The sequence below is a fragment of the Suncus etruscus genome, chromosome 1 (assembly GCF_024139225.1).
Source record: "Suncus etruscus isolate mSunEtr1 chromosome 1, mSunEtr1.pri.cur, whole genome shotgun sequence".
Lineage (NCBI taxonomy): Eukaryota > Metazoa > Chordata > Mammalia > Eulipotyphla > Soricidae > Suncus > Suncus etruscus.
In genome coordinates, this window is record NC_064848.1 from 19,690,410 (window position 1) to 19,703,583 (window position 13,174).

The 13,174-nt window shown below is 34.6% G+C and overlaps 1 protein-coding gene across 1 annotated transcript in view; it reads left to right on the forward strand.

Moving 5' to 3' along the window:
• The window catches only part of TPK1 (thiamin pyrophosphokinase 1), a 408,298-nt gene that overhangs the window by 189,615 nt on the left and 205,509 nt on the right, over positions 1-13,174 (forward strand). Inside the window, exon 4 of the mRNA XM_049784170.1 lies at positions 8,746-8,818. Coding sequence (XP_049640127.1) covers positions 8,746-8,818 — 73 coding nt within the window. The remainder of the gene's footprint in view (positions 1-8,745; positions 8,819-13,174) is intronic.

Consider the following 13,174-nt stretch of genomic DNA (forward strand, 5'->3'; position numbering starts at 1 on the left):
TAGCAAAGCAAGCTTAGAGAGTGTATTATATTTAATATTATAAATATTATGAATTTTATAAAATATAATATAATTTTTATTTAATAAAATAAATTATAATTATAATAAAAATAAAATGCTCATAACAAAATGTAATACTCTTTTGTAATAAAACTCAAATTGCCTGAATATATGTTTTTATCTACAACATGCTAGACACAGAGGGGACCACTTTTACTAGCAACCCGGAGGATAAAGGAGGGAGATATGGGATGCATGCTGGGAACAGGGGTGGAGGGAGGACAACAGTGATGGTGGGAATGCCCCTGATTCAGTGTCACTATGTACTAAAAAACACTGTGAAAGATTTGTAATCCACTTTGGTCAAAATAAATATTAAAAAAAAGTACCGCATTTGAAATCATATTAAGTGATGAGAAATTGAAAGCTTTTCCTTTAAAATTGAGGAAAGAAAGAAAAGAATCCACAATTTATGTTTAATATAGTATCTAACTAGAGCAATTAGACAAGAAATGAATAAATATAAAGCATGCTAGTAGTGATTTAAAAATTAAAATTTTCTGTTTGAAAATGCCTTGATTTTATATGTAGAAAACACAAAGAATATGTAAGGCCCCAGTTTTTTTTTTTATCTCTGGCCGAAAACAACAAAGCAAGACAAAACACACAACTTGCCTGTTTGAATTATTAAAAGAATTTAGTAGTTACCAAATTCAAAATCATCATACAAAAATAAAATCAGCTACATTTCTATGCACTAACGGTGAATCTGAAAGGAAATTAAGAAAATAATCGTAATTACCAAATATCAAAGGGAGTTAAATATTTAAAAAATAGAGTTGAAAGTCAACCTACAATTATAGAACATAGAATAACTTGAGCTAGATAGATAATACACCTTGTAAGGTACTTGTTTAGCACATGGCTCATGTAGATTTGACCCTCACCACCACTTATGGTCCCCCAACCCCTGCCAAGAGTGACCCCTGAGTGCAGAGTCAAGAGGTAGTACTGAGCACCACGGGGTGTGCCCCCCCCCCCCAAAAAAAAAAAAGCCATAGAGGGTCTTATATTAAGATCTGATGTTTTGTTCTTGTTAAAAGAGAACAATGTAGAAGTTACTTTTGGGAGGTGATAGTTAATGTTATGGCATACAATGCAGTGATGGATTCATAGTTGTATACTTATCTCTAAATTCATCAGTACAGTTGATATAATGCCAGAGACTAAGATTGGCCATATAGGTTCTAACACCTGTATTATTTCTCCAACCCAAATTTTTTTTAACTTGATAATAGGGGCCAGACAGATAGGGTACAGCAGGTTTGCCTTGTATGCAGCCAACCTGGGTTTGTCCCTTGGCATATTATGGGGCCCCCTGAGCCCTGCCAGCAGTGTACCTGAGCTCAGAGTCAGGAGTAAGGTCTGAATAATGCCAGGCCCCAAACAAAAATAAATAAATGAATAAACTTGTTAACATATAGGATGGTTGTGAACCCTAGTATGAATGATGTCAATTCACCTTAAAGTTGCCTTATTTCACTATTAGGGTATATTATATATGTGTATATATATGCATATATATTCAGTTTTCTCTATATTATTGAACTTCCAGGGTTATTTTTTTATTCTGTGCACTGTATTTTATAGGATAGATTCCCAAAGTAGACTCACCTTATATACTGCGTTTGATTTTGTATCTAGTAGTCTATGATTATATTCATCTTTATTCAGTCTTGCAGTTCTGGCTTTTGGCAATTTTGACAAATTCTTGTGTAAAAGATACCATCCTACTCTTGTTTTTGATATTTAGTTTTTCACTGATTTGATTTGGCATTTTAATATGTTTACTGCTGCTTGCATTTCTTGTGTTCTATTCCTTGGTACGTAGTGTGATGATTTTGTTCCTTTTTTTTGTTTTTGATCATTTTTGAATACTACATCGGAGTGCAATTTCATATATCAGGGGCAGCAGCCATGAGTAATTGTTTTACATTTCTTCATATATGTATTGCTATACCTATACATAGATATGACTTATCACTATATATTATATGGCTTTTTTAAAACATGTCAGTTGTTTAAATTTAATTCATGTTTAAATTCTGTTGACATCTGTTTTTTACTTATATTTGTTTATGAAACAAAATCATTAGTAATTAGAAAAACCATTAGATTACTTATCATCTTTATTGTAGTTTAGATCACCTTCATCTTTCTATTTTTCTTTAAGTTATTCAGTTTTGCAAGTAATTGCTCCAATGCTTCATCCCTTCCTTCTTTATATTGATGCTATTTTTATATACCTGTAGTTAAACTCTTATCATTTTTTCCTACATCCTTTAATCAAAATCTCATTCTTCATTAACCAGCACAAACCTCTTTTCCTTCTGCCTCAGTGACACCTTTCTAAAATGCAAAGGTTGGCCAAATACTGATTACATATTAATAAATAAAATTAGTTGGGGAGGGTCTTATAATTACATAGAGAGCTTCTCCATAAGAAGCTCTTGTTCTGTTTCATAATTGGATGTGTGTGGGAGGGTGTGGGTATGACTGTAGCTTGGGCTTCTGGGTCTGTATTTTGATCCCCCTCCTTATTAACCATAAAGCCCTGGGCAAGTTACTTAGTCTTGCTAGTAACAACGTCATTTTTACTGAATAGCTTTGAGTATGCGTGCAGTGTGCAAGGCATATTTTAAGTGCTTTATATGAGAACTACATAATTCTTAAACCTTAGAACCACTTCAAATTACTAGCAAGTGAGAGTTCATGAATAAATGTTTAATAAGGGTTTCATAATAAATATTTTTGCATTTTTCCTATTTCCCACTTCCCTTCCTTGGCCTTTCTTCTTTGCATTTCTAGTTCTCTCCAGTTTTTGCATCCCCTTTGCTTTTTTCCTACCTTCTTTCATTTTCTTTATTTCTGTGCTTTCCTTTTTTTTTTTTAACCACTTTACAGGAGTTGTTTTATTCTTCTTTTCTTGTAAATTTATTCTTTTATAAGTGACTTCTTTAATTGAATCACCTTGAGATACAAAGTTATTCATGATTGAGTTTCAGTCATACAATATACAAAATCCTTTACCAGTGCATATTTCCCACCACCAGTGTCCCAGTTTCCCTCCTAATTTTCCCCATGCACTCTCTCCTGTCTGCCTTTGTGGCAGAAACTTTTTACCTCTCTCTGTTCTTCTTTTTTTCCTCTTTCAGGTACAGTGATTTTCAATATTGTTACTGAAGGGGTATCATGCCTATCACTTTATCTCCTTTCAGTACCCAGTTCTTGTCCAAAGTGAACATTTCCAGCTGTCATTGTCATAGCGGTTCCTTCATTGTGCTATTGTTTTTTTTCTTCAAATGTCTCTCCATAATCATTCCTGTTCTTTTTTCTTCTTACCTCTGCTTTCTCTTTCACTTTCCTCCTCATCTCCTTTCTTCAGCTCTTTACTTCATGATATTGATATCATTTTTAGCATTTGTGTTCTTAGTGTTTGGGGAAACCTTTAATACATTACAGAAAGATCCTGCCTCTGAGAACATATAGTTAAGTAAAGCCAAAAGATATTTCATCGAATAAAGTGAAAAATAAAGATTTAGTTCTACAGAAACTTTTTAGAGAATAATTGTGTCTTTTGGGGAAGTAGAGGAGAGATAACCTTTATGGCATTTCAAGATGTCTTATTTAGGAAAGACTGTAGCTGAAATCTGATAAATTTGTTTCTGCATAGTTTATAAATATATCAACATCCCTCTCAACTGTTCCATGTGATGGATCTTTGGTTCAAGATTGAATTGCAAAGCTTTCCCTTTAGTGACTTGTGCACACAAGAAAGATAAAGTGGAGATATAAAAGGAAAATGTGCCATTAGTTGAGCATTTGGAACCTCTTTAGTGTTAAGGAGTCCGTGTTTTTAGATTAAGAATACCAGGAAGAAGTGTACTGTTTTGATTTCTGTCAACAGGGGACAGAAATGTGATCAGTCTCAAAACAAATCCATACACTGACTTTCTGCAATCAGTTCCCAAAGAGCTTTAAAATCAATTTTCCAGTGTCCTTTCTAATAGCATAGATCCCCTCCATCTTTAAACTGTCATTCCCAATAAGTAACTTTCAGGATACCTTAATTGTTATGACAGCAGATGCCTCAGACATTGTACCATACATACTTTTAATTGCAGCACCTATTCATTTCAAAATGAATGTATCATAGGGCAGAAATGTTGTGATTATTTTACTTACCAAAACACTCACACCAGTTGTATCTGGCATAAGTGTTAAATAAGTATAAAGTTAAATAAGTTAAATAAATAAGTACCATGATTCATTTTTAAAGCATTTATGCTATATTAGAGATATCATAAAAGTCAGCAAAATTTAGTTATATTTTATCTGTCCAATTTTGGTCTTATATTATTATTTTATATAAAATATGGTTGGATTGCGTGATTTCTTTTACATTATTTTCAGTATAATCTGAATAGAGATATACTTCTCTTAAAATGATAGATCCATAGGAGACATATGTTCACCTGGGTGTCTATATCAGCTTTGTTTTCATTTTTATAGACAAAATCACTGAAGATCTAGAATTTGTTGAGCAACATCATATTCATCTTATGGAATTATAAGATTCTCACTGCACCAGAACCAGAGCCCTATAATTGAAACGGTTGCCTTATATGCTATAAGAAATTGGATATTCTTCACATCGATGTTCCCTTTCAGCACTGTCTGCATTTGGGCTGCACTAATAGAATAGCATGCATTCTGTGGTTAAACTAGATTTATCTCTTCTTGTGGTATGGCTGAGAAACTCAGGTTTAGAGTGCCAATTGGTTGATCATATTGGGTGGTAAATACAGTCTCAGGTTCATAGATGGCTCTTATCACACTGAGTCCTCATATGATAAAAGAGTGCTCTTTGAGATTTTTTTATGTGAGGTGCTAATACCATTTTTTACCCTTCTGACCTGATCGGTACCCTGATAATATTACATTATGTGTATAGATACAGACCTTGAGGCCATAAGAAGCAGAAATATTGTGAGCTTTGTAAGTTTGAAGCTACAGTAAAAGGTGATAGGTGGAAGCATTTAAAGAAAGGTAGGAAAAGTGTGCATTTTTGGAAATGAAAAAAAAAAAAAACACCAAACCTGATAACCTATTTTCAGTCCTCCTTATATTAAGATATAAAGTATTTTCTAGAAGATATTAAATTAAGTTGAAAACAGGGGGCCTTGTTTATTTGCTTTGTTTTATGGCCATATCCTATCATATTCAATGCTTATTTCTGGCTCTGTACTCAGAGATCATTCCTGGTACTCAGAATAGCATATAGAGTGCTGGGAATTGAACACTAACTAGTCTTGCCAAGAAAGCTACCTTTTCAGATTGCTGCAAAGCAATCCTGTCAAGAGACATTATACTGTGAAAGCTATTGAAACCAAACTGGCCTTATACAAACCTTGACACTTCTTGGTTATGTCTTGTTCTAAATTGAGTTATTTTGTCAAACTTCTTTCTCGTGACTTATTATATCTATATTATACATATGCTATACTATATTATATATAATATCCACATAATTCATCCTCAGTGAATAATTCTGGAATCAGTTGATTAATATAAATAATTTATTAACAAGAATTTTAGGAAAAAGATTATAGTTTAGTAGGTAGGGCATGCCTTGTACATGGCCTACCTGGGTTACATCTCAAGTACCATATATAGTTCCATGAACCCTACCAGGGTGTGATTTCTGAGCATGCAGCCAAGAGTAAGCTTAGAATACCTATAGATGTGCTTTTAAGAAAAAAATTACCGGGCCCGGAGAGATAGCACAGCGGCGTTTGCCTTGCAAGCAGCCGATCCAGGACCAAAGGTGGTTGGTTCGAATCCCGTTGTCCCATATGGTCCCCCGTGCCTGCCAGGAGCTATTTCTGAGCAGACAGCCAGGAGTAACCCCTGAGCATCGCCGGGTGTGGCCCAAAAACCAAAAAAAAAAAAAATACCATATTTTCCGGCGTATAAGACAACTTTTGAAACAAAAAAAGTCAACCGAAAATCGGGGGTCATCTTATATGCCAAGTATATTCCGAAAAATGTTCCAATATGCAGCTAAATGAAAATTGTCTGAATATTGTCACAAAACGAAATTTCCAACTCGATCTTGCACCAATCACTGCAAGGCTGCTCGGACTGCCTCTTTCACTCAGCCAATCCAAGGAGGCTTTTGATGCATGCAAATTAGACAATGTTCTGGACAGGAATCTACACTGTCAAAAGCCTGCTCAGATTGGCAGAAAGAAAGTCTATTACAGTATAACCTTTGAACCTTTGCTTATTGTGATTGGCTCACTGTGGTACATACAGTTGCCACATAGGAACATTCTGTGGATACAGCGAATATATGCCTAAACCTATGTTTTAACTGCAAAATTAGGGGGTCGTCTTATACGCCGGAAAATATGGTAGGAAAAAAAAACATAAAATACAAGAAGTTCAATATAGTAGCATTTATGATGAATTAAAAACAAGAATAAAAGCAGTGAAAACCTCTGCAGTGTAGGTGGTTTATACGTAGGTAGTACAATGTTCTCATATTTAATTCTATTCAGTATTTCTTAGAAGAGTTAAACACAGACTTGTTAGATTAGGTTTGACTTAAAAAACTTAAAAAATTTAAGTTAACTTGGAAAAAATGTACAAAAGAGCCAAGTGAAATGTTTTATCCTGAGTGTCTACAAAAGGCATTCCCAGTCAAACTGTTCATTGCCTCCACCCCATTCTGTTGGTCTATGCAGAACCTTAGTTCTCCATTCTGTGTTCACAGAGTTTCACTGCACTGGTGCCTAATAAGGAAGTGAGTTTGTTCTCAGCTTTGTAAGTAAGGAGATAGCTGTGTGTCTCCCCTCCCAGGAGAAAAGTTTTATCATCTTGACTTCAAACATCTGGAATTACTGTGAGATCTCCTCAGAAGCCAATGAATGTTCCTCTTGAGTCTTGGTCTTTATGACCTAGAATGTCTCCAGGTTCTGTCATTTTATTGCTGATACCCAGGGAACTAGAACTCCCTTTTCTAGTAGGGATCTAATCTATATAGGCATGTAACCATTAGTACTCTTGAAAAGACAGAGAGATGTGCTGCCCTTTTGATCAGGACTTCGAACTTGACGAATGGTTAATGGATATACTTCTTATGGTATGTCAAGAGGGGTTTTCTGGAGCAAACGGAAGTAGTCATCTCTTTCCTATATGCAGTACATTTAGGAGTCTCATGAGGTCAGGGATTTTCACAGTAACACTAAGAAATTCAGAGAAGTATTGCTTAATCCACTGTGAGTTGGAAATAGGAAGGAATTCTACTGGGCCATGTTGATATTTTATACAAAGTAATAAAGGATGACTTCCTTCCTTCCTTCCTTCCTTCCTTCCTTCCTTCCTTCCTTCCTTCCTTCCTTCCTTCCTTCCTTCCTTCCTTCTTCTTTTTTTTTTTTTTTTGGTTTTTGGGCCTCACCTGGTGATGCTCAGGAGTTACCCTCAGCTATGCATTCAGAAATCATTCCTGGCTTGAGGGACCATATGGGATACCAGGGATCAAATGGCAGTCAGTCCTAGGTTAGCACGTGCAAGGCAAAGGCCCTACTGCTTGTGCTATTGCTCTAGCCCCAAAGGATAACTTTGTGAAATGATTTATTTTTTGTTTTGGGAACTAAAAACATGTTTTCTTTTGAGATACCAAGGAAGGGAAGAGAAAAGATAAAAATAGAGTAATACTCAGGGAATATAGGCTCTGCAAAGGCAGAGCATGGAAGTATAAAAATTCACAAATCAGGGCAAAGAGATATGGGTTACATGTGCTTGGGCATCATGTACCCAACACATGTGAACACATGGACCCAAGGAGCACATATGCATCTGAAATGAATTTTTAATTTAAAATCAATGATAGGAATGAGAAGATAATTTTGATGTGATTAGCAGTATTCACATTTAGGGCCCCTCCCTATGTTGTTATATTTCAAACCTGTTCTTTATTAAATATGTTAAAGGACATTTGGAAAATCTTTTAGAGCTGACTCTGATTTGACAAAGAATGCCTAAGCCTCATTATTTGCATTTAGATTTGTTGAAAGTTTCAAACTTGAGTTGAAACTTTCAGATTTGTTTGAGAGAGCAATAGCAATAGTTTAAATATATATAAAATGTAATTGCACATCTGTGTTGAGATTTTTGAACTAGAGTTTTAAGCCAAGATCTATATTCTTTATTTTTAATCGTACATTTTTATTGATGACTAATGAGAAATTAGTTGAGTAAATGTAATTCCCTTTAGTCATACTATATGAGGAACTAGAGAGACACAATACAGAGGATAAGGCATTTGCCTTGCGTGTGGTCAACCTAGGTTGGATCCCCACCATCCTATAGAACCCCCCTGAGCTCCTTCATGAATGATTTCTGAATAAAGAGCTAGAGAAAAACTTGATTCTTGCTGGGAGTGGCCCTAACTTCAAAACAAAACAAAATCTTACTGTAGTGCAACAGGGTATGAGCTATGATGTTATCTTTGCTCCTAAAATTGACTGTGCTTATTTTACAATTTAAATATATGATTCATCTCTCATATTTATAATCCTAGTCATATATTTTAATTCAAAAATTATAGTTGAAGCTTTAAAGATTATAAGTAGTCTAAATTAGCTGGCTGACTTGGAATTCTTTTTTTTTTTTTTTCAGCTTTTTGCCTGAATTCGTCAATGGAGACTTTGACTCTATTAGACCTGAAGTTAGAGACTTCTATGCTATTAAGGTAAACCACAGATACTTTTATATTTAAGATATTTCTCTTATGATCACTTTTCTTGGGTTCTCAGCTTTCTTGGTGTATATGTAGGACTGAGAAGCTAATTACTTGATTGTTATTTTTTATGGCAATTTCAGTTTACAACCATATGGAAATTCAGAAAACAGTAAGTGAAAGGCATCTTTTGGTGGCAATTCAAACATCATCATATGAGCATTAATTAGTTTGTTAAACATTTATATTTAAATTTGTTACATAAATTTATTTAATATGCTGCTGTTGCTTTTATCACCATTATATATATTCAAAGATCATTTTAATGTCAGTTAGTGAATGAACTATATTTTTGATAACCAATTTTCATTATTATACATTTGAATCCTGGTCTTTGCATACTAAACTTCTAAAATTTTTTGTAAATGATTCATTGTTAAAATTTGTTTTTCTAAAAATGCATAGATGTCTGCTTATGGAACTTTGAAGTAAGATGGTTTTTATACTATTCAATTTTCTTGAAACTACTATTATTACTCTATCCTAAAGAAAATATTTATTGTAACTTAAAATAATAGTGACAGCATATTGAGGAATTCACCTGTTTCTATTGTGCAAATTTTCCAAAGCTTCTTGGTATTTGACATAAATAATATACCCAAGAATAATAGAAAGCACACCCAAATGCATCTTAGCAATCAATAGTTTTTTACTGGCTTTAAAAGAACACTTCAGAAATTTTATTTATTTTATTTTATTTGGGGGTGTTTAGGTAGTTACTCAGTAGTTACATCTGGCTCTGCATTCAGAAATTACTCCTGGCAGGCTCATGAGACCATATAGGTTGTCAGGGATCAAACCTGGGTCAGTTCCAGGTCAGCCACATGCAAGGCAAATGCTTTACCACTGTACTTTCACTTAGGCCCTGCAGAAATTTTAAATGAAAATCAAAGTTTCTTAATTCTCCTAGTAACAATATCATTATTTATATTATTCTATATTGACATTTGCAAATTATCTACATTGTTAAAATAAGTAGGAGTTAATTGAAGTCTAAAACTTTAGATCCTTGATAAGGCTTTGGGGTTAATTGTAATAATTTCAAAGGGAAGGTGGACACATTCGAGGTTACTCAGGTCATTCTTGGCTCTGCTCAGAGATCTCTTATGGCAGTGCTGGAAGGAACCATATGCAATCCAGGGATTGGACTCAGGTCAAAAAAGTCACTTAACTGACCCCCTGACCCCAGTACTGTCTCTTTGACCATCTGAGAAAATATTGTTTGGTGAGGAAAAGAAAAACAAAGGAAAAAATGAAAGGAAAGAGAATGCAGGTGTAGAAACTTGAAGTTTCAAATGAGCATATGGGAGTTCTGGAAGAGCTGAGAATTCATATCTACACACATCCCATCTGCCCACCAACTGATCCAACTTTCCATCAGCAAATGAGGAGAGTTCCCAAGTCAGTGTTTGATATTCATGCTCAATTACTTGAACATTGGTATGTTTCTACTCATTCCCCACAGCCTCACTTCTCATTAACTCCATACCTCAACCTCATTGGGATGGAAAGCCTTGTCGACCATACAGAGTTTTACAAACACAGAGATATTAATCATGTTTCCTAGATCAGAAGAAACAGTGAAAGAGGCAGGGACAAGTGAACACTAAAGAAGTCACAGTTCTAGTCATACTCTAAGTAGCCCAACTCTAACACAGCTGATGTGCCAAAATTGCAAGTGTTAATCTTTGCATGCCTATCCAGGAAATAAGAGAAGCCAGTTAATTTTGCTTCCAACAGCAGTTGTGGGTTCAGGGACAAAGAAAACTGAGTTAACATCTTCTGATATATTGACTTTACATTTCTTACTTTTTTTCAATGTCAAAAGCAAGATTGTATTTATTAAGATTATAAAGTAAGATAACTAGATCCATTGGAAAATTCTGAATTGAACCAGACTACAGCACAAATTTTTCTTGTACTGTTGAGAAACTCACTGTTTTTTCGCTTTTAGATCTCTCTCCTAGCAGGCGCAGATCACATCTATATAGTAGCTTAATGTGCCCTTCATAGCACATTGTGAGTGTTTGGCTGCAATTTTAATAATCATGATAATGACAACAAGTTAATGCAGCATTACACACAATTCATTTGGCCATTATTTCCAATTTAAGTGGTCTTTAAGCTGCTATATTATAAATGAAAGGAGGTTAACTTTACTTTCAAGTTCACTTCCTCACACACACACCTGGTTCAGGTTTTATATGAAGTTGAGACACCCAGTAGTGAATAAGATAAAATCAGGGAGAAATTTTAGGTGCTATAAATGTATTAAAATCACAGAAGATTTTTCAGTCAACACTTGGGCATATACCTTTTGACCCACAGTTGACCTGCTGGATAAACTCAGTTTTATGCAACTATACAAAGATTTTAATTTATTTTCCTGCTTTATATTTAAATTTTTATGTACCTATATACTTATGATTTCTCTCTTTTAAAATATATTTTATATCTATGGTCTGTACTATTGGTAATAAATAACAGTATCTCTCACCATTTCTTAAGGTAAAGGAAGATTTGATGGCCTGCATAGCTCTGTCTCTTCTTTTCTCATGAGGTGATAATATAACCATATTTTCTTGTCATCTCATCATCTGGGCCTTACTATAATTTCACTGTTTTCTTCCAAGATTTTTCATATGAGTTAGCTTCCTAGAAACATCAGTTCCTAGCTATTGGGCAGCTCTTATCATGGCAGCTTTCTTTTCAGATAGAGAGGGAAGAAGTAGGAAGACACAAATATTCAAGATAAACCAGCTCATGACAGAAGTAATGGGGCTGGAACGATAGTACAGTGATAGAGCCTTTGTCTTGCACCTGGGCAGACCCAAGTTAATTCCTGGTACTCCGAGAGGTCCCCCAATTCTCATCAAGACTGAGGCAGAGACAGCAGTAAACCCTGAACACTACTAAGTCTGTCTCCCCAAAAAGAGACCAAAGTATTGTTTTTAAAGAACATATTCTCAGGGTTATACAACTTTTTATATGTCTCTTCCACTACAATGCTTTTACTCTACAGACCAGCCCTGATACTCAGTAGGACTGGGCTACAGGAAGGTATCACTAGAGGTGTCAGGAATCTTTGGCATCATCTTGGGCAAAAGCTGCAATATAATATGACTAGTTTTATACTTACAAAATAATTATTTTAATAATTACTTTATTAAAGCATCTTGGATACAAAGTTGTTGATGATTGAGTTTCACTTATGGAATGATGCATATTTCATCTTTCACTTTCACAAGTGCATATTTCCCAGGGTCCCTAGTTTTATGCCCACCCTATCCCTACCTGTATGTAGGGTAGGCATTTTACTTCTCTCTCTCTCTGTTCTCTCTCTCTTCCTTTTTGACAGTACAATTTGCACTATTGTTAATGAAGTGATGCCATTTACAACTGATAACGTTTTAAATGTTGATATGAAAGATTTTTAATAATGTTGCAATGGATGCTTAATCTTTAGTTAAAATATGTAAAAAAAAGGAAGAAAATGTTGCCACTAGCATTTTATTTTTTATTCTTTATATATATATATAGATAGATAGATATATAGATATATAATATGCTTCCAGATAAGGCACATATCAATGATCATATCACTTTATCTAGAGAGCCATTTATTTTTTATTTGAATTTTAGCTGAATAGGGGACATAATAATAACATTCATTAGATAAAAACTGAGATACATAACTGCATTTTTCTTATTAACATGCAAGAATTGAAATACTTTAGGGATGCAAAGCCCTACTTCTGAACCTCTGTCAAAATTGTTATTATAAATTCTACTGAAATAACAACTCTTGTAGCTGTCAGTGTCATTTTTCATGCCTACATGTTCATTTAACCTATTTTAATATTTAAAGGATATATGTTTCCCTATTATCTAATAGTAGAACAATTTTCTTTGGTATGATTTGATAGCCTATTTGTTGCAGGAGGGAGGATTTTTGTTTGAGAACCATATTTATAAAAACCATATAAACCATCAGTTTATATTGACAAATTCTGAGCATTCCAGATTCAACATTGTAATTTTCCCAGAGGAAATACAAATAATAATTTTTGTAAATTTTCTCCTTCTCAGCTGCCTACACCAACCCCCCAAGTCCATATAGACAGGACTGTGAAAATTGCCCCAAAAGTCCCTCTACCCCAGCCTCACAAACCCTAGCTCAGTGGGGATAGGGTGCAGGGATCCCTGGATACCTGTTTAGGTCACAACTCACAAACCAGACCCTCCCTAAAATTTTCTCCCACAGAATTCCCAGCCACCTATATCAAAGCCCTGAGCCTGCATGGGACT